General features: G+C 41.6%; 3 protein-coding genes across 4 annotated transcripts in view; 1 reads left to right on the top strand and 2 right to left on the bottom strand.

Moving 5' to 3' along the window:
* Positions 1 to 1,567, bottom strand: part of LOC109904218 (apoptosis-stimulating of p53 protein 1) — a 47,405-nt gene extending 45,838 nt beyond the window's left edge. The window contains exon 1 of the mRNA XM_031787973.1: positions 1,454 to 1,567. Coding sequence (XP_031643833.1) covers positions 1,454 to 1,462 — 9 coding nt within the window. The 5' untranslated portion in view covers positions 1,463 to 1,567. The remainder of the gene's footprint in view (positions 1 to 1,453) is intronic.
* A 36-nt stretch (positions 1,568 to 1,603) lies between these two features.
* gjb9a (gap junction protein beta 9a) lies at positions 1,604 to 10,459 on the top strand. 2 transcript variants are annotated; one of them, XM_020501439.2, is made up of 2 exons: positions 1,604 to 1,707; positions 8,139 to 10,459. In XM_020501439.2, exon 2 carries the CDS (start codon positions 8,148 to 8,150, stop codon positions 8,955 to 8,957), a length of 810 nt encoding a protein of 269 aa, XP_020357028.1. In that variant the 5' UTR covers positions 1,604 to 1,707; positions 8,139 to 8,147; the 3' UTR covers positions 8,958 to 10,459. The 2 variants fall into 2 exon arrangements, with proteins under 2 accessions (XP_020357028.1, XP_020357029.1); XM_020501440.2 differs by lacking the exon at positions 1,604 to 1,707 and adding an exon at positions 6,836 to 6,974.
* On the bottom strand, positions 2,493 to 5,989 carry ptp4a2a (protein tyrosine phosphatase 4A2a). Its single transcript, XM_020501443.2, has 7 exons — positions 5,838 to 5,989; positions 5,211 to 5,339; positions 4,416 to 4,942; positions 4,150 to 4,242; positions 3,818 to 3,948; positions 3,572 to 3,646; positions 2,493 to 3,279 (listed from the first exon to the last, which is right to left on the bottom strand). The coding sequence occupies exons 3-7, from the start codon at positions 4,509 to 4,511 to the stop codon at positions 3,168 to 3,170; spliced, it is 507 nt and encodes a 168-aa protein (XP_020357032.1). The 5' UTR covers positions 4,512 to 4,942; positions 5,211 to 5,339; positions 5,838 to 5,989; the 3' UTR covers positions 2,493 to 3,167.
* Positions 10,460 to 18,801: the final 8,342 nt, after the last annotated feature.

Below are 18,801 nucleotides of genomic sequence, written 5' to 3'. Positions count from 1 at the left end.
GTTAAACGCAGGACATAGCTATAAACACTGCGCTTCATCTGTAGTCTATTCAATGGAGCTGACAGCCTCCCATTCACACTGCTGACATACATGCCCAGTGGGTTTGCACATAGACGGGGAACTGGGGGGGAGTGTTTCCTATATAGGCAAGAGGTTGAATGGGAGGATCTGAACCCAGTATGTTCTGGATCAGATTTGTAGCTCTGAGATGTGACAGCACCCTGCCTTGGAGCAGCTCACAGAGACCAGCACCGTCTGATCCATGTTCAGCCACTAATTGTATCCTCTAGTCTAGAGAGATCATGGTTGGGTTGAATTCCATTTCGATTCAGTAAGTAAACTGAAATTCCATTTCAAAACAAAATGTTCCTCTGTTGTAATGGGAATTTCACTTTACTTCCCTGAACTGACTGAATTGAAATGTAATTGACTCTAACACCGAAAGGCACATCAATACAAATGGCACATGGTATGGCTGGATTCATAACAACAACAGCAGCTCGACTACACAGTGAGGAGGACTCTCACTATAGCAACAACAGTGAGTCAGTCAATTAAACAGACTAAGTCTTTGTAAGCCTACAACTGGCTACTGGTCAAGTCATGAGATGGGAGAGTACAAAATGGCTCACAATCAATATCAGTCAGTTAACTCCACTTGGTCTGAGCCGAGTGAATAGAGGGCTCTGAACTTGAACTTTGGCTCGTAAACACCAGCGTTGTACTACAGTATAGTATATGCTAATAACTGTGATGTTTAAAACACTCACTCCCAATGATAATGAATGTCCAACACAGTCCATTAGCAGTGTCTTTCCTGACTATTCCACCCAAATTCTAAACTCCGGTCTCTGTTAAATAGCTATGAAAGCGGTTGTATCAAATCTGGGTGGAAATAAAGGTAATGGGGGTGCTGTGAAGGATCGAAAAGAGGCTTCTGTAGTACAGGGACGACAAGAGGGGTTTGAGGGAGAAATACGACTGCCCTGCTAGACATGATAAAGAACATACAAATGGAATATGTGTGTGAATAAAGCAGTTGTGAAACTTTCAACCCACTACACTGGCTCGCTAATTATAGAAGTCGAAATTAGGATAATGAGCAAAAGCCAGTTAACAGGCATGAGGAGATCCATGTTGGAGCCGTGTGTGTGTGTGTACTTCCCTACACTGACAACAGTTGCTGGTGGACTGACACTGACAGGGAGGTTACAGGTCTTGGTGAATGTGCGTCACTGGGTGGGTGACCACAAGTATTGCCGGTCACTGTTGTGTGGGGATCTTCCCTAGGCTACCCTAAAAGTCTGCCTTATTCCGCTTACTATTCAACTCTCTCATTGATAGGAGTACTGTAGCTCACCCACCACTCAAAATCCATATGTAAATTATATTCAAATGAACGGGTATTTTTCCAAGACTTCTAAAACTATCCGATTTTTAAAAATGTACTTACCGGCGTCATGATTTTAGTCAGTCAATTAATGTTTATCCCAGCCAATCTCTTGGATAAACTCTCTCTCTCTGGTCCGAATAACTGGTCGGCATGGTCGAGTGCGTCCCTCTCCAGAATCGGATGTAATGGTCCTAAAGTAACGACACTTGGTCCCACAGCGATGCAGGCATAACTAGACGCTGAGGGCGAAGTGGATCACGGCAAGCAATAGTCACTGAACATCACTGAGCGTAGTTGGGAGGCATGTTGTTTCGGTAAGTTTGCTGCTGAGCGACTGAAAGTTCATGCCACAAATAATTCGCAGATTGCCTTTAGAGGGTTCGACCGCCCGCGCGCTGGAATAAATAGTATAATCAAATGCCAGGACAAATCCGCTAAATGCTGTTGTAGCAAAGACGGCTGCTTTTATATGGCTATCCGTGAAATAATACTGCAAATGTTAACAAGAACGCTCTAAATTAATTTATGCTTCATATCAAGAAAATATGACATCAAATCCATTCCAACCGCAACAATGTTACTTTGACTTTCATGCCTGGATAGCCACATTATGACGTTGGTTAAAAATGTAGTTGTTATCAGCCCCTGGTCTCGTCCTCGTTTATTTGACAAGCTAAATCAAAATAGAACAGCGAACAGTTTTAAATTCACAAGATAATCCAACCCACTTTCCAACCGCAGCTACAAACGCCATGACAGGCAAAGGAAACTCTCCGACTGTAGTTCTGTTATTTTCTGATAATTATATTCTTAACTAGGACTATAATTAAAATACTGATGAATGTAATAAAATAGGCTACCAGAGCATTCTTCCTTCAGTCCAGTTGTTTTAACACATCTAAGCCAACTTTGTTCACATGAGCTGTTTCAAAAGGATGATGCAGTTTTAAATGGAACGTCAGTGCCATCTTGTGTCCATACTGTGAAATGAGTTGTTGGAGTTGTAATCATATCTCTAAACACTTAGTTGCAGGGGACGGGAAACGATTCATTGGATCGTTCAGGTCTGACAAAAAAAAAAAAACACGAATTCATCAAATGAATTGTATTAACTTAATTTATTTGAGGTTTTCTAATGTGTGTAGGCCTACACATTGTAGTGGTGGTGCTCATAATCCAAAACATGATCACGTTACACTCTTATTTACAGCACAAAAACTGAAATAAAATTAGGGTATTTACTCTGAAATTACATGTTGATTCATGAGTAATTCAAATAGAGCAATCCCCATTTGGTACCAGGCAGTTACCCAAATATGTTGAGAAGTTATAATTCATTTCTACCACAGAATTAGGTAGGAAATACCAGGTAAATACAGTATTTATGCAGATTTGTGCTCGTCCTTGATTATCTTTTTTTTAATTTTTTAAATATGTAATACTATCAAAGGCTGTTAAACAAAAACAGATTTCAGCCTTTGCACAACTCATACATGATCACACCACCAACAACAAGGAACAATTTTAAACATCTTGCTTTAATGAATCACTACAGTAGTTGAGGAAAACAGCAGTGCTAACAACTCAGATTGATCTCTAACTGGTCTTTTCACATTGTTTACTTTGATCAAATTAAATGTTACTATTTTAGACTGGTAATCAATAACTTTTTTTTCTTTCAGTATATTTTTTTCTTATTTGAGTATAATCGATAACTTTTCTTATAGTAGTCAGTTTCTTTGTTGAGTAAATCTTGACAATACCGCTTATCTTCTTACTGAATGCAGCAATTTTGTCCATTAGCATCTTTGAAGCGGAGACGCATCTTGGGCTTGTAGTTTTCGAGGTACATTAGTTGTTTTGAGTTGAAGGCTCCACGTCTCTTTCTGAGAGAAGAAACACAGACAAAATGATGGCATTTTGATGATTTCTGATGGTTTTGGCATTTTGATGGCATTTTAAATGTCACACTGGCATATTCAGGAATCACCTCACCATAACTTAATCATCTTCATTTTTAATCACAGTGGCGAGAAGATATGATAATTTATTAGTATTCAGAAATGGTGGTTCGGGGTATGCTTAACATATTTTCAATTCACACATACATAATACACACTTGAACATGTATGAAATAGAACTAATTATAAGCACCCCCCAAATTATTATATAACTTACTGTCTTATAAAGTGAACAGCATCTTCATACTCCATCCCACACTCAATCAACGCCAACGCTACCAGGACTGGGGCTCTGGGGAGAAATTATATCAAATCACATCAAGTGTACTGTAGAGATGGGAAAGTTGGTGTAATATAAAATACCCCTCCTTCACTAAATAACCACATTCACTAAACACTGCTTTGAGTTGGTGGCTAGCAGACATTCGAGGGAAGGAGAAGATACAATATGTAGACAACTCACCGACCCAACCCCGCCACACAATGTACTGCAATGCAACAACCGGGTTCCTCTCTGAATTTACACTTCAGGAGGTTGAGCCAGTCATCAACGACTTGTTCAGGGGGTGAAGAACCATCATCAAAGGGCCAATCCTTTTTGGAGAGAACATATGGTTGGAATTAGGCTCTGTTAAAGGATTCATTGTTTAGGTAGGGTAATTGATAGGCCTAATGCTTTCATGCTACCTCCATCATTAGGAAAAGGACAGGCCTAGATATCATGCAGATACAACAGAAATGCCTGAATCAACTCCAACAGGTTAAGATAGTGGCAGAACAGAGCGGTTGTCTCACCACAACAGTGATGCCTTCCTGCTCCACAGGGGTTTTGTCGTAAGTGGCATCACACACTCTGACCAGTGTCTGCACTCCAAAAGCCTTCAGATCCTATAATAGAGAAGTGATTTTAGTTTAGTAAGTAATCATTCAACACACTTTGTTTTTCAGTTAATTCCAAATGTGGTTTAACATATAAGAACTCTATAAACCAAATAACACAATGCTTCATGTAAATGCAAAGCATAAGAGATATGTATTAGTAGGAGTCAATGATACCGTACCTCTATAAACTTCACCAGCTGGGAGTTGGTGGGATTGTGGGTGATCAGAAACTTCATACAGTCATGGGAGATCTCAACAGGGGCGGGGCGATTCATCTTGACAGACAGAGAAGGCAGTCTTCCAGGAGAGGGTGTACAGTAGAATAGTAGAGAAAGGTACTCCAAAATGGTAGCTAGATTGGGTATAAAGGTGGTTATTGAAAGATATAGGCTATGGAGAATGGGGCAAAAGTAAATAAAGTGGAATATGAAAAGGAAACAAAAGAAAGAAAAGGGGTATCCCTTTAGATTTTAAATCCCAACTAGCCCATTCAGGAATTATTTAGTGGTTGTTTAGTGGCTGGATTAGCTCAATCCAAGCCATATACTTGGAGAAATATCAGCCTCTCTCTCTCCAGGAGTACTGGTTGACTTCTGGTGGGGTATTTCTTCATATGTTTGGCTGCAGGCTGCTCACAGGTGCTGGTGCTGTGCCTGGCAAAAGTCTCCAAAGTGCGGCACCCTCGCAAACGCCATAAATGTGCTGCCTGAAAACATATAATTCACAGGAAGGTAACAGTCACAGGGAGGAATGGTTTTATCAGCAACACAGCCCAATTACTAACAGGTAATAGACTAGCTGCAAAGTAGGATAGGGTACAGCACTGAACCAATGCAGGCTATATAAAAGAGTCCATACGATGTAATGTCTGTCACGTTGTATTACACGTCGCATGTAAATTTTGATTTGCGATAATGAAATAGGCCTAACATGTTGAATAACACTGAGAAAATCAATGAGTGAAACAAACCAACCGTTGTGTGCTGAGTAACGTTGCGTTCATCCAGCGTGCACAAGGCGGTGTGGCAACTCTGCACACCATTGATTCTTCTCTCTACAGTGGCACAGCCTAGGGCTCCTGCTGCTCACAAAGAGCTCTTGACCTGTAAAACAAAGCATTAGGCGAGACCATAGCGTATACATTAAAGCCACGTCGAGGAACAATGCTGTGAAGCCTAAACGTACTTTAGTAACAATAGAAAATACATTTTTTTACATTACATTAAAGTTTCATTCAGCTCATAGAAGAGGAACAATACCATGCATTTACAAACATTACAGCTCTCTCTCTTTGTCCCTATCCCTGTGTCTCTCTGGCAAGAATAGTTCAATACAGTAAATGCAATGATTACATATTATACATGATGCAATAATAGCTATACACGTAGCTATTGCAGAAGCACTTGCATTTCGCCATCATAGCGAGCTAGTTATTTGCTTGCAAGAGGTTAATCTAATAAATTAGCCATTTGCCATAGATGGCGACAGTATTTGGGAGTCAAGCTAGGTTAGCTAGCACGTTGTCAACGCAGCAGATAAAACTAACGTTAGCTAGCTAACAAAGACGTGCCGGATGTTTAGGCAACTGCCTAGTTACTTACAAAAAGCTGATGATTGACGTCTTCAATGAAAAATCGATGAAAAACTGGTTGAAAGAAGCAACATATCCGTTTGTTGACAGCAGTGCTAAAAAGCGTTAGCTTGCTAGCGGCTTGGTATTATACCACGTGACGTACGTGACGTCAACGTGTATGTTGGGAAAAAATACAGTGAGCATTTTCATTCAGGTTCTCAACACTAGAGGGAGTCACAGTCATTTGGAGAAAGAATACAACATCGTTTTGGGGATTATTCCATGTTAATTCAATGACAGACCTTGATGGTGATAGAGGATATTGCATGTTTGACCAATTCTGACGGCAAAGACACTATACAAAAAAAGTCTGCCTTGACAAGAAATCTAGTAGATGCATTAATTGCCATAGCGATTTGCGATAATGAAATAGGCATACATAGGCCATCATTGTAAATAAGAATTTGTTCTTAACTGACTTGCCTAGTTGAATAAAGATAGCATTTTTTTTAAATAAAAAAATGCCATAGAGGTCATCATTCTGTGTTACCCAATCTTAACAGTGGAGGCTGGTGGGAGGAGCGATAGCAGGACATGTTCATTGTAATGGCTGGAATGGAACAAATGTGGTTTCCGTATGTTTGATGTGTTTGATACCGTTCCATTTAATTCCATTCCAGCCATTACAATGAGCTCATCCTCCTATAGCTTCTCCCATCAGCCTCCACTGAATCTTAGGATTCCACATGTGTGAAATGCCATATTAGTCTTACTGCTTACAGTAAGCCTATGACGCTCTCACAGTCCACAGCCATCTCTCTCTCTCTCTCTCTCTCTCTCTCTCTCTCTCTCTCTCTCTCTCTCTCTCTCTCTCTCTCTCTCTCTCAGGTAGTGGGTTTGGATTCACATGTCTGTTCTTGTGTGGTTTCCTTGAGTCCTCATGAATAGATAAACACACCCACACACCCTTTGTTTAGCAGGTAGAAAAACTACACCACTGCCAATAGTATACAGTCCTCACTCCTCACACACCTGGGGCTGGTAGTTTTCCATGTGACACAGGCAGGATTTCTGAGAAAGGAGAAAGAGATACTCGAGGATAGACTCCTGCTCTGTTTGTTTCGCTGGAATATTTACATTTTTCTGATCCCAGTTCATATCCCAAGTAAGGTCATTTTCAGCCAACTTTAATGAATGCATGTCTTAACTATGTTGTCTTAGGGAATTGAGGAGAAGATAACTTAAAATTCAGAGACCCAGGGTTACGAAAGGCCTGACACAGTAGAGGCTCTGTACAAAAGAGACTTCCTGTTTCCTACTGTATGTTTATTATCTCTACACATTAGGTGTTCTATACTCAAGGTGCTTAAAATGTCTTTAATAATAATGATAATAATACATTTTATTTGACATACGCCTTTTAGGACGCTGAAAGACACCTTATATTATAAGTACATCAAATCAATCACCGTCTGTTTGTTCAGTGATGTGAATGTAGTGATGACACACTTTTGCTTTCTACCAACATAGCAATACCTCTGTACACATTTAAATGAACATTTACTGGCAAGTACTGTTGTTGCAAAGACTTTAGTAATAATGAATCAATAAATAAAATACAATCACGATCTGGAATACTGAATACTTGTCAAATACAGGCCTACGCTCTAACAGTAAATATATAATCAATAGTCTGAGTGGATGTGGGAGACATAAATACAATGGTATCATTTTAAATGATGGCGTCATTACTGACATTATGGAAAAGTACGTGTTCCATTTTTTTTATTTCCGTAAGGCCTACAGTTTGAAAATTGATTGCTGTGCTTCGAATCTCTAAAAGCATTTAGAGTGGATAAATCCTATCAGAAGGTAAATTAGTTTAATCTCCATGGACCAATTAAAGAGGATGTTACACAAAAATATATACACATACTGTAGGCCATTTAGGTCTTGTTAGATTCATGAAATGATGAGTCAAGAATTTAATTATCTAACTTCCCTTCATTGAAAGTGTGCTGGTTTTACAATAAATGGACTTCCTCTATTGTAAATAAACTAGGTGTGGTTTCTTCATGGACATTTTAGTGTTGAATTTAGTAATGTCAATGCCTACACTGCTTTGTGAAGACTCACAGAGTAGCAAGCGAGAACTAATGCCATCACACAGAAAATAATGTGTTTAACTGCACTGAAAAGGATTGAAGATTGGCCATGTCAGTGTCTTTGTGGTCAGGTTTAAGTCTATGTATTTATTTCATTTATGACAGATTTGTTTTAACCCTTTGTGAGACCATTTTGCCTTGTGACTGACTTCTGTATTTTACAGGCCACAGGGATGAACTGGTCAGCACTAGAGAGCCTACTCAGCGGGGTCAACAAGTACTCCACTGTGTTTGGCCGTGTGTGGCTGTCCATGGTGTTTGTGTTCCGTGTCATGGTGTTCGTGGTTGCCGCCCAGCGTGTGTGGGGAGACGAGAGCAAGGACTTTGTGTGCAACACCAGGCAGCCCGGCTGCACCAACGTCTGTTATGACAGCATCTTCCCCATCTCACACATCCGCCTGTGGGCCCTCCAGCTCATCTTCGTCACCTGTCCATCTCTCATGGTCATGGCTCACGTCAAGTATCGTGAGGGGAAGGATTCAAAGTACGCTTCCCAGCACCAGGGCTCTCACCTGTACGCCAACCCAGGGAAGAAACGTGGAGGCCTGTGGTGGACCTACCTGGTCAGCCTGATCTTCAAGGCCGTGGTTGACGCAGCCTTCCTTTACATTCTCTACTACATCTACCATGGCTATGACATGCCACGTCTCTCCAAGTGTGCCCTGGAGCCTTGCCCAAACACAGTGGACTGCTACATATCCAGGCCCACGGAGAAGAAGATCTTCACCATCTTCATGGTGGTCTCCTCAGCCATCTGCATCTTCATGTGCATCCTGGAGATGTTCTATCTGTTGGGCAAGCGGTTACAGAAGCTGCTTAAAGTACGGCAGGCCAACAAGAGACTTCTCTTCGCTGAGTGCCATGAGGTGACCAACATCGCTCTGCCGAGGTCATCGTATATCAGGGTAGATCCAACTATTGGGAGCCAGCAGAACATCAGCAGACAGAAGAAGGCAGAGGAGGCTGCTGACACAAGTCTGTAGTCCTGATCTGTTTGATTTGAGCACTGACTTTGCTCAGAGCTACTTTATTGAGGAAACATTTGCTTAGATATGTGGTTGTCCCACCTAGCTATCTAAAGGTTAATGCACTAACTGTAAATCGCTCTGGATAAGAGCGTCTGCTAAATGACTAAAATGTAAATCCATATTGCACTGACTTTGTGGGTGGCTACTTTATGGAGGAAAAATATACCTACTATGACTGAGATATATGGTTGTCCCACCTAGATATATTAAGATGAATGCACTAACTGTACATTTTACTCTATACTGGAGCATTTTGGATTTGAGATCAAGTCTTTTATATGAAGCGGCAGTACAGAATGTACCGCTTAGAAATGAACGCTCTTTATATATCTAGTCCCTCCGTTTGAAGACGTCATAACTATTTGGACAAATTGACTTATAGTGTATATGAATACATCAAGCTTGTTGGATGCATTTGCAGTTTGTTTTGGTTGTGTGTTATGTTTTTCCCAATAGAAACGTAATAATGAATGATAATTGTATTTAAGTGAGTAAATTAGATGTTTCTGAACACTTCTTAATGAATCCTGATAAGGCAAGGATTAACAAAAATCATGAATGAATCATGAAAAATTGTGGGTGATAAAGTTACAGAGGCTATACAAAAGATGCTAACAACTCACCATTCCCAAGATGAAGTCAAATCAAATAGTATTTGTCACATGCTTCATAAACAACAGGTGTAGACTAACAGTGAAATTCTTACTTACAGGCCCTTCCCAACAATGCAGAGGAAAAAATAATAACACAAGGAATAAATATACAATGAGTAACGATAACTATATACACGGGGTACCAGTACCAAGTCGATGTGCAGGGGTACAGGGTTATTGTTGGAGATATGTACATACTGTATAGGTAGGGGTAAAGTAACTAAGGCAACAGGATAGATAATAAACAGTAGCAGCAGCATACAGTGAGGGAAAAAAGTTTTTGATCCCCTGCTGATTTTGTACGTTTGCCCACTGACAAAGAAATGATCCATTTATAATTTTAATGGTAGGTTTATTTGAACAGTGAGAGACAGAATAACAACAACAAAAATCCTGAAAAACACGTCAAAAATGTTATAAATTGATGTGCATTTTAATGAGGGAAATAAGTATTTGACCCCTCTGCAAAACATGACATAGTACTTGGTGGCAAAACCCTTGTTGGCAATCACAGAGATCAGATGTTTTTTGAAGTTGGCCACCAGGTCAATAATCGCACCAACTGTTGTCACCTTCTCACCAAGCTGCTTGGCGATGGTCTTGTAGCCCATTCCAGCCTTGTGTAGGTCTACAATCTTGTCCCTGACATCCTTGTTTTAAATAAACTGCATAATAAATAAAGGTGACTGGTCAATTGTGTGAGTCAGGGGCTGGGCCCAAGCCTGTAGGGGGCTCCCTCCTGAATCTAGCTTGGAAAGACAGTATCGTGCAGTATCAAAGAGCCCTCACTGCTGCTCGATCATCCTATTTTTCCAACTTAATTTAGGAAAATAAGAACAATCCAAAATATATTTTTGATACTGTCGCAAAGCTAACTAAAAAGCAGCATTCCCCAAGAGAGGATGCCTTTCACTTCAGCAGTGATACATTCATGAACTTCTTTTACGAAAAGCAAATTACAGACTCCTCTTTAAATCTGCGTATTCCTCCAAAGCTAAGTTGTCCTGAGTCTGCACAACTCTGCCAGGACCTAGGATCAAGGGAGACACTCATGTTTTATAATACTATATCTCTTGACACATTGATGAAAATAATCATGGCCTCTAAACCATCAAGCTGCATAATGGACCCTATTCCAACTAAACTACTGAAAGAGCTGCTTCCTGTGCTTGGCCCTCCTATGTTGAACATAATGAACGGCTCTCTGTCTACCGGATGTGTACAAACTCACTAAAAGTGGCAGTAATAAAGCCTCTCTTGAAAAAGCAAAACCTTGACCGAGAAAATATTTTAAAAACTATCGGGCTATATCGAATCTCCCATTCCTATCAAAAAATGTTGAAAAAGCTGTTGTCCTCTGACAAATCAACTGTAAATTTCGGTGTTCCTCAAGGCTCCGTTTTAGGACCACTATTGTTTTCACTATATATTCTACCTCTTGGTGATGTCATTCGGAAGCATAATGTTAACTTTCACTGCTATGTGGACGACACACAGCTGTACATTTTGATGAAACATGGTGAAGCCCCAAAATTGCCCTCCCTGGAAGCCTGTGTTTCAGACAGAAGGAAGTGGATGGCGGCAAATGTTCTAGTTTTAAACTCGGACAAAACAGAGATGCTTGTTCTAGGTCCCAAGAAACAAAGAACTCTTCTGTTGAATCTGACAATTAATCTTGATGGTTGTACAGTCGTCTCAAATAAAATGATGAAGGACCTCGGCGTCCTTCACCCTAATCTCTCTTTTGACGAGTATATCAAGACTGTTTCAAGGACAGTTTTTTTCCATCTACGTAACATTGCAAAAATCAGAAACTTTCTGTCCAAAAATGATGCAGAAAAACGAATCCATGCTTTTGTCACTTCTAGGTTAGACTACAGCAATGCTCTACTTTCCGGCTACCCGGATAAAGCACTAAATTAACTTCCGTTAGTGCTTAACACTGCTGCTAGAATCTTGACTAGAACCAAAAATGTGATCATATTACTCCAGTGCTAGCCTCTCTACACTGGCTTCCTGTTAAGGCAAGAGCTGATTTCAATGTTTTACTGCTAACCTACAAAGCACTACATGGGCTTGCTACTACCTAACTTTCCGATTTGGTCCTGCCGTACATACCTACACTTACGCTACGGTCACAAGGCGCAGGCCTCCTTACTATCCCTAGAATTTCCAAGCAAACAGCTGGAGGCAGGGCTTTCTCCTATAGAGCTCCATTTTCTGCCTATCCATGTGAGAGACGCAGACTCGGTCTCAACCTTTAAGTCTTTATTGAAGACTCATCTCTTCAGTAGGTCCTATGATTGAGTGTAGTCTTGCCCAGGAGTGTGAAGGTGAACGGGAAGGCACTGGAGCAACGAACCGCCCTTGCTGTCTCGGTTCCCCTCTCTCCACTGGGATTCTCTGCCTCAAACCCTATTACAGGGGCTGGGTCACTGGCTTACTGGTGCTCTTCCATGCCATCCCTAAGAGGGGTGTGTCACTTGAGTGGGTTGAGTCACAGTGTCTCCCAACCCCTCCTGTCTCAGCCTCTAGTATTTATGCTGCAATAGTTTATGTGTCGGAGGGCTAGGGTCAGTTTGTTATATCTGGAGTATTTCTCCTGTCTTATCCAGTGTCCTGTGTGAATTTAAGTATGCTCTCTCTAATTATCTCTCTCTTTTTCTTTCTTTCTTTCTTTCTTTCTTTCTTTCTTTCTTTCTTTCTTTCTTTCTTTCTTTCTTTCTTTCTTTCTTTCTTTCTTTCTTTCTTTCTTTCTTTCTTTCTTTCTTTCTCTCTCTCTCTCTCTCTCTCTCTCTCTCTCTCTCTCTCTCTCTCTCTCTCTCTCTCTCTCTCTCTCTCTCTCTCTCTCTCTCTCTCTCTCTCTCTCTCTCTCTCTCTCTCTCTCAATAGACGATCAATAGTTTATCACAAGCACAAAATACATTTAATTCATTAAAATGAATTAAATTAAGGAAACACCAACATAAAGTGTCAGGAAGGCTGCAGTTTGGGCAGCATGTGCGCCAAATATAGGCTACAGCTTGTTGCGTGGTGGCCCTAAACATATAATCCATAGAAGGTTTTGTAACCCCGGGGCCTATGATTTCTTAATCCGGTCCTGCAAATGCATTCAACAAGTTTCTTGTCACAAGCTTGATGTAGTTATAGTGTGCAATGAATATGGGACCAAATTCTAAACTTTTGACTGCTTGAATACACTTGAAGTGAATTTGTCCAAATACGTATGACATCTTCAAATGGGGGGACTACTGTGGGTACATAAAGTGCTTTCATTTCTCAAATGTGCAACGTTCACCTCACTCACTCAGAACGCCATGCAAATTAAATCACCTCTCACTCTTCAACAAAAGGGAATTTGCATCGCCACCACAGACAATTCAAAACCCCTTTTCCTGCAGTATGCTTTACGCAATAAAAAGGCAACAACCTTTATACAATTCAAAAGGTCACAACAATCTTTGCACGGTTCAAAATCTACAACAAAAATACAACAGATCAATTCAAAAGCTCTCCCTTTTCTCTCTCTCTCTCTCTCTCTCTCTGTCTCTCTGTCTCTCTCTCTCTGTCTCTGTCTCTCTCTCTCTGTCTCTCTGTCTCTCTCTCTCTCTCTCTCTCTCTCTCTCTCTCTCTCTCTCTCCTCTCTCTCTCTCTCTCTCTCTCTCTCTCTCTCTCTCTCTCTCTCTCTCTCTCTCTCTCTCTCTCTCTCTCTCCCTCTCTGTCTCTCTCTTTCTCTCTCTCTCTCTCTCTCTCTCTCTCTCTCTCTCTCTCTCTCTCTCTCTCTCTCTCTCTCTCCCTCTCTCCCTCTCTCTCTCTCTCTCTATCCCCGTCTGTGTTCTAAAGCCTCAGCCCACACGGTCTCTCTCTCTCAGCTACAACGCCTTTTAAAATAGCACACTCCATCCACAGCACATTGCCTGCCTTAACGTTACATAAGTGACACCTGTTAGCCTTTTACTTGTACTTCCCTCCTACAATTCCATTTCTCCATTATCAACACACCCTCTCCCTCACTCTATTCTTCCCTCTGTCATCTAACCACAATAACAATTTCCTTTAGTGCTCTCTCGTTGCCATGGCTCACACTGCTTATTGTCCCTCATTCTAGTATGGTCTGATCCCACTGGGCACAAACGTCTATTACACGTTGGTTCAACGTTATTTCATTGAAACGACGTGGAAACAATGTCGATTCAACAAGTGTAGCACCTGGCAGATATTCTACTGCATGATTCACCCACTCGGCTACACCCACTCATGCAGTGTCCTAGCTGGCTACGTATCACACTGTAGAAACAAGCACACAGCATGCACCCCCACATACTCCTTGAAAAAAATTGAGTGAGAAAATAAACATGTTAAATCTGAAAAATTTTCATTTCTTTATTCTCTAATGATATTAGTAAATACTACAGTATTTAATTTGCATATACCCTACCCATTCATTCCCCTGCTCGAAATCGCAATTTTTGCCACACAAAATTGAGAATCCTAAATTCCAAGTATAGACCATATAATTGTGTTCCCTACAGTTTATTGAAAGAGAAGAAGCTCTGAACTATCTGTTCAGACCTACCCACAAGTTTATAGAAAACCACATCAGTTCTGAACTATCTGTTCAGGCATACCTACCTAGAGGTTATGGAAAATGTGCTCTTTTAATATTTCTCCAATAGGTTTCCAGAAGGAGAAAGCCTTCACTTCTATGTCAATTATAGTAAAATAAAAACACTATAGTAAATGCTACAGTAGTGTCCACTAAAACACTACCTTAAATACTACAGTATAGTACAGTCCACAAAAACAGTGATTACTGCAGTATACAACAATCCACAAAAAAACACTACATAAATTACTATGGTGTGTACTACAGTTTTCTTTTACCACTGTCACGCCCTGACCTTAGAGATCCTTTTTATGTCTCTATTTGGTTTGGTCAGGGTGTGATTTGGGGTGGGTATTCTATGTTCTATTATTTGTATTTCTATATTTTGGCCAGGTAGGGTTCTCAATCAGGGACAGATGTCTATCGTTGTCTCTGATTGAGAACCATACTTAGGTAGCCCTTTTCCCACCTGTCTTTGTGGGAGGTTGACTTTGTTTATGGCACATAGCCTTTAGCGTCACTGTTTGTTTTGTTGTGTTTATTGATTTGTTCGGCGTCTTTTCTAAATAAAAGAATATGTACACTCACCACGCTACACCTTGGTCCAGTTCTTTCAACGGCTGTGACAGAACTTCCCACCACAAACGGACCAAGCGGCGTGGTAAGGAGGAGCAGCGTGCTCAGGAGGACTGGACATGGGAGGACATCCTAAATGGCAAAGGATCCTGGACATGGGAGGAGATCCTGGCGGGAAAGGATTGCCTGCCGTGGGAGCAGCTGATAGCAGAGAGGAAGGTGGAGGCAGCGAGAAAGAGGGCCCAGGTTTACACAGGGTTACGGCTGGCACCAAAAACTGGGAGGCCACTCCCCAAAAAGTTTTTGGGGGGCACACGGGGAGTGTGGCAGAGTCAGGATTCAGACCTGAGTCAACTCCCCGTGCTTCCCGTGGCGAGCATGTGACTGGTCAAGCACCGTGCTCTGGGGTGATGTGCACGGTGTCTCGAGTGAGCATTCACAGGCCGGTGTGCTCTGTGCCAGCGTCCCGCATTTGCCGGGTGGAAGTGGGCATCCAGCCAGAACGGGTTATGTGCTCTGTGCTCGAGACCGCCAGTGCGCCTCCACGGCCCAGTGTATCCGGTGTCTCTGCCAAGAACTAAGCCTCCTGTATGTCTCCCCAGCCTGGTGAGTCCTGTGCCTGCTCCCAGAGCAAGGCCTCCTTGTGTGCCTCTCCACTCCAGTGATGATCCATGGCAAGAAGCCTCCAGTGATGATCCATGGCACGAAGCCTCCAGTGATGATCCATGGCACGAAGCCTCCAGTGATGATCCATGGCACGAAGTCTCCAGTGATGATCCATGGCACGAAGCCTCCAGCGACGTCCTCCAGTCGTGGGCCCCCAGAGATGGCCTCCAGTCCGGGGCCCGCTACGAGGGTTCCCAGTCCGGGGTCAGAGACGAGGGTCCCCACACCAGAGGTGCCACCAAAGTGGGGTGAGCCAGTGGTGGAGTGGGGTCTGCGTCCCGCACCTGAGCCGCCACCGCGGATAGATGCCCACCCAGATCCTCCCCTATAGGTTCAGGTTATGCGGCCAGAGGCCGCACCTTTGGGGGGGGGGGGGGTACCATCACACCATGACCTTAGAGACATAAAAATTATCTATTTGGTTTGGTCAGGGTGTGATTTGGGGTGGGTATTCTATGTTCTATTATTTGTATTTCTATGTTTTGGCCGTGTAGGGTTCTCAATCAGGGACAGCTGTCTATCGTTGTCTCTGATTGAGAACCATACTTAGGTAGTCCTTTCCCACCTGTCTTTTTGGGAGGTTGACTTTGTTTATGGCACATAGCCTTTAGCTTCACTGTTTGTTTTGTTGTGTTTATTGATTTGTTCGGCGTCTTTTCTAAATAAAATAATATGTACACTCACCACGCTGCACCTTGGTCCAGTTCTTTCAACAGCCGTGATAACCACAGTAGTTATACTATAGTTACCTGTAAACACTACAGTATATAACAGTAAATACTGCAGGAATTAACTGTAAATCAAATCAAATCAAATCAAATTTATTTGTCACATACACATGGTTAGCAGATGTTAATGCGAGTGTAGCGAAATGCTTGTGCTTCTAGTTCCGACAATGCAGTAATAACGAACAAGTAATCTAACTAACAATTCCCCAAAAAAACTACTGTCTTATATACAGTGTAAGGGGATAAAGAATATGTACATAAGGATATATGAATGAGTGATGGTACAGAGCAGCATAGGCAAGATACAGTAGATGATATCGAGTACAGTATATACATATGAGATGAGTATGTAAACCAAGTGGCATAGTTAAAGTGGCTAGTGATACATGTATTACATAAGGATGCAGTCGATGATATAGAGTACAGACGGTACTCTAGTCCGCAAAAAGACTACAGTGAAAACTGTAGTATTTTCAGTGCATTTGGAAAGTAATTCACATACCTTCACTTTTTCCACATTTTGTTCTGTTACAGCCTTTCTTGGAAAACTGATTAAATAGTCCCCCTCTCATCAATATACACACAATACCCCATAATGACAACACAAAAATAGGTTTTTAGAAATTCTTGCTTTACATAAGTATTCAGATCCTTTACTCAGTACTTTCTTGAAGCACCATTGGCAGTGATTACAGCCTCGAGCCCAAAATTTGAAATGATTTATACTTTTGATACTTAAGTATATTTGAGCAATTCCATTTACTTTTGATATGTAAGTATAATTAAAACCAAATACCTTTATACTTTTACTCAAGTAGGATAATACTGGATGACTTTCACTTTGACTAGAGTCATTGTGTATTAATTAAGGTTTCTTTACTTTTACTCAAGTATGACAATTGGGTACTTTTTCCACCACTGCTTGGGTATGACCCTAAAGGCTTGGCACACCTGGATTTGGGGAGTTTCTCCCATTCTTCTCTGCATATCCTCTCAAGCTCTGTCAGGTTGGTAGGGGAGTGTCGCTGCACAGATATTTTCAGGTCTATCCAGAGATGTTCGATTGGGTTCAAGTCTGGGCTCTGGCTGGGCCACTCAAGGACATTCAGAGACTTGTCCCGAAGCCACTCTTGCTTTGTTTTGGCTGTGTGCTTAGGGTTGTTGTCCTGTTGGAAGGTGAACCTTCACCACAGTCTGAGGTCCTGAGCACTCTGGAGCAGGTTTTCATCAAGGATCTCTCTGTACTTTGCTCCGTTCATCTTTCCTTTGATCCTGACTAGTCTCTCAGTCCCTGCCCCTGAAAAACATCCCCACAGCATGATGCTGCCACCACTATGCATCACCGCAGGGATCGTGCCAGGTTTCATCCAGACGTGAAGCTTGGCATTCAGGCCAAAGAGTTCAATCTTGGTTTCATCAGACCAGAGAATCTTGCTTCTCATGGTCTGAGAGTCCTTTAGGGACCTTTTGGCAAACTCCAAGCGGGCTGTCATGTGCCTTTTATTGAGGAATGGCTTCCGTCTGGCCACTCCACCGTGGCCAGACGGAAGCCATTGTGCTGCAGAGATGGTTGTCCTTCTGGAAGGTTCTCCCATCTTCACCCGAGGAACTCTGGAGCTCTGTCAGAGTGACCATCAGGTTCTTGGTCACCTCCCTGATAGGTCAGTTTGGCCGGGCGGCCAGCTCTAGAAAGAGTCTTGGTGGTTCCAAACTTCTTCCATTTAAGAAGGATGGAGGTCACTGTGTTCTTGGGGACCTTCAATGCTGCAGACATTTTTTAGTACCCTTCCCCAGATCTGTGCCTTGACACAATACAGTCTTGGAGCTTTACAGACAATTCCTTTGACCTCATGGCTTGGTTTTTGCTCTGACATCCACTGTCAACCGTGGGACCTTATATAGACAAGTCTGTGCCTTTCCAAATCATGTCCAATCAATTGAATGCACGACAGGTGGACTCCAATCAAGTTGCAGAGACATCTCAAGGATGATCAATGGAAACAGGATTCACCTGAGCTCAATTTTGAGTCTCATAGCAAAGAGTCTTAATACTTATGTAAATTAGGTATTTGTTTTTTATTTTTAATACATTTTGAAACATTTCTAAAAACCTGCTTTTGCTTTTTCATTATGTGGTATTATGTGTAGATTGATGTAGATTGATAATTTAATCAATTTTAGAATAAGGCTGTAATGTAACAAAATGTGGGAAAAGTCAAGGGGTCTGAATACATTCCGAATACACTGTATACCATAGTATACTATAGTATTTTTTCATGTGGGTTGTCATGCCAATGGACTTGGCAAGAGCACAAACAGATCTGGGACCAGGCTAATATAGAGTGCCTTGAGAAAGTATTCACACCCCTTGACTTATTCCACATGTTGTTACAGCGTGAATAAAAGCAAAAACATGTTTTTAGAAATGTTTGCGATCTTTTTTAAATGAAATACAGAAATGTCTTTGTAGTGACTGGGTGTATTGATACACCATCGAAAGTGCAATGAATAACTTTACCATGCTCAAATTGATATTCAATGTCTGCTTTAAAAACAATCTACCACTAGGT

The sequence above is a fragment of the Oncorhynchus kisutch genome, linkage group LG14 (genome assembly GCF_002021735.2).
Source record: "Oncorhynchus kisutch isolate 150728-3 linkage group LG14, Okis_V2, whole genome shotgun sequence".
NCBI classification, from domain to species: domain Eukaryota; kingdom Metazoa; phylum Chordata; class Actinopteri; order Salmoniformes; family Salmonidae; genus Oncorhynchus; species Oncorhynchus kisutch.
This window is presented reverse-complemented; position numbering and strand designations above follow the sequence as displayed.

Coding starts and splice junctions, on each gene's coding strand:
- ptp4a2a (XM_020501443.2), bottom strand. CDS start 4,511: ATGAATCGCCCCGCCCCTGTTGAGATCTCCCATGACTGTATGAAGTTT. Junction 4,243..4,415: donor AGCTGGTGAAGTTTATAGAG/GTACGGTATCAT, acceptor TCTCTATTATAG/GATCTGAAGGCTTTTGGAGT. Junction 3,280..3,571: donor GCTGTTCACTTTATAAGACA/GTAAGTTATATA, acceptor TTCTTCTCTCAG/AAAGAGACGTGGAGCCTTCA.
- gjb9a (XM_020501439.2), top strand. CDS start 8,148: ATGAACTGGTCAGCACTAGAGAGCCTACTCAGCGGGGTCAACAAGTAC.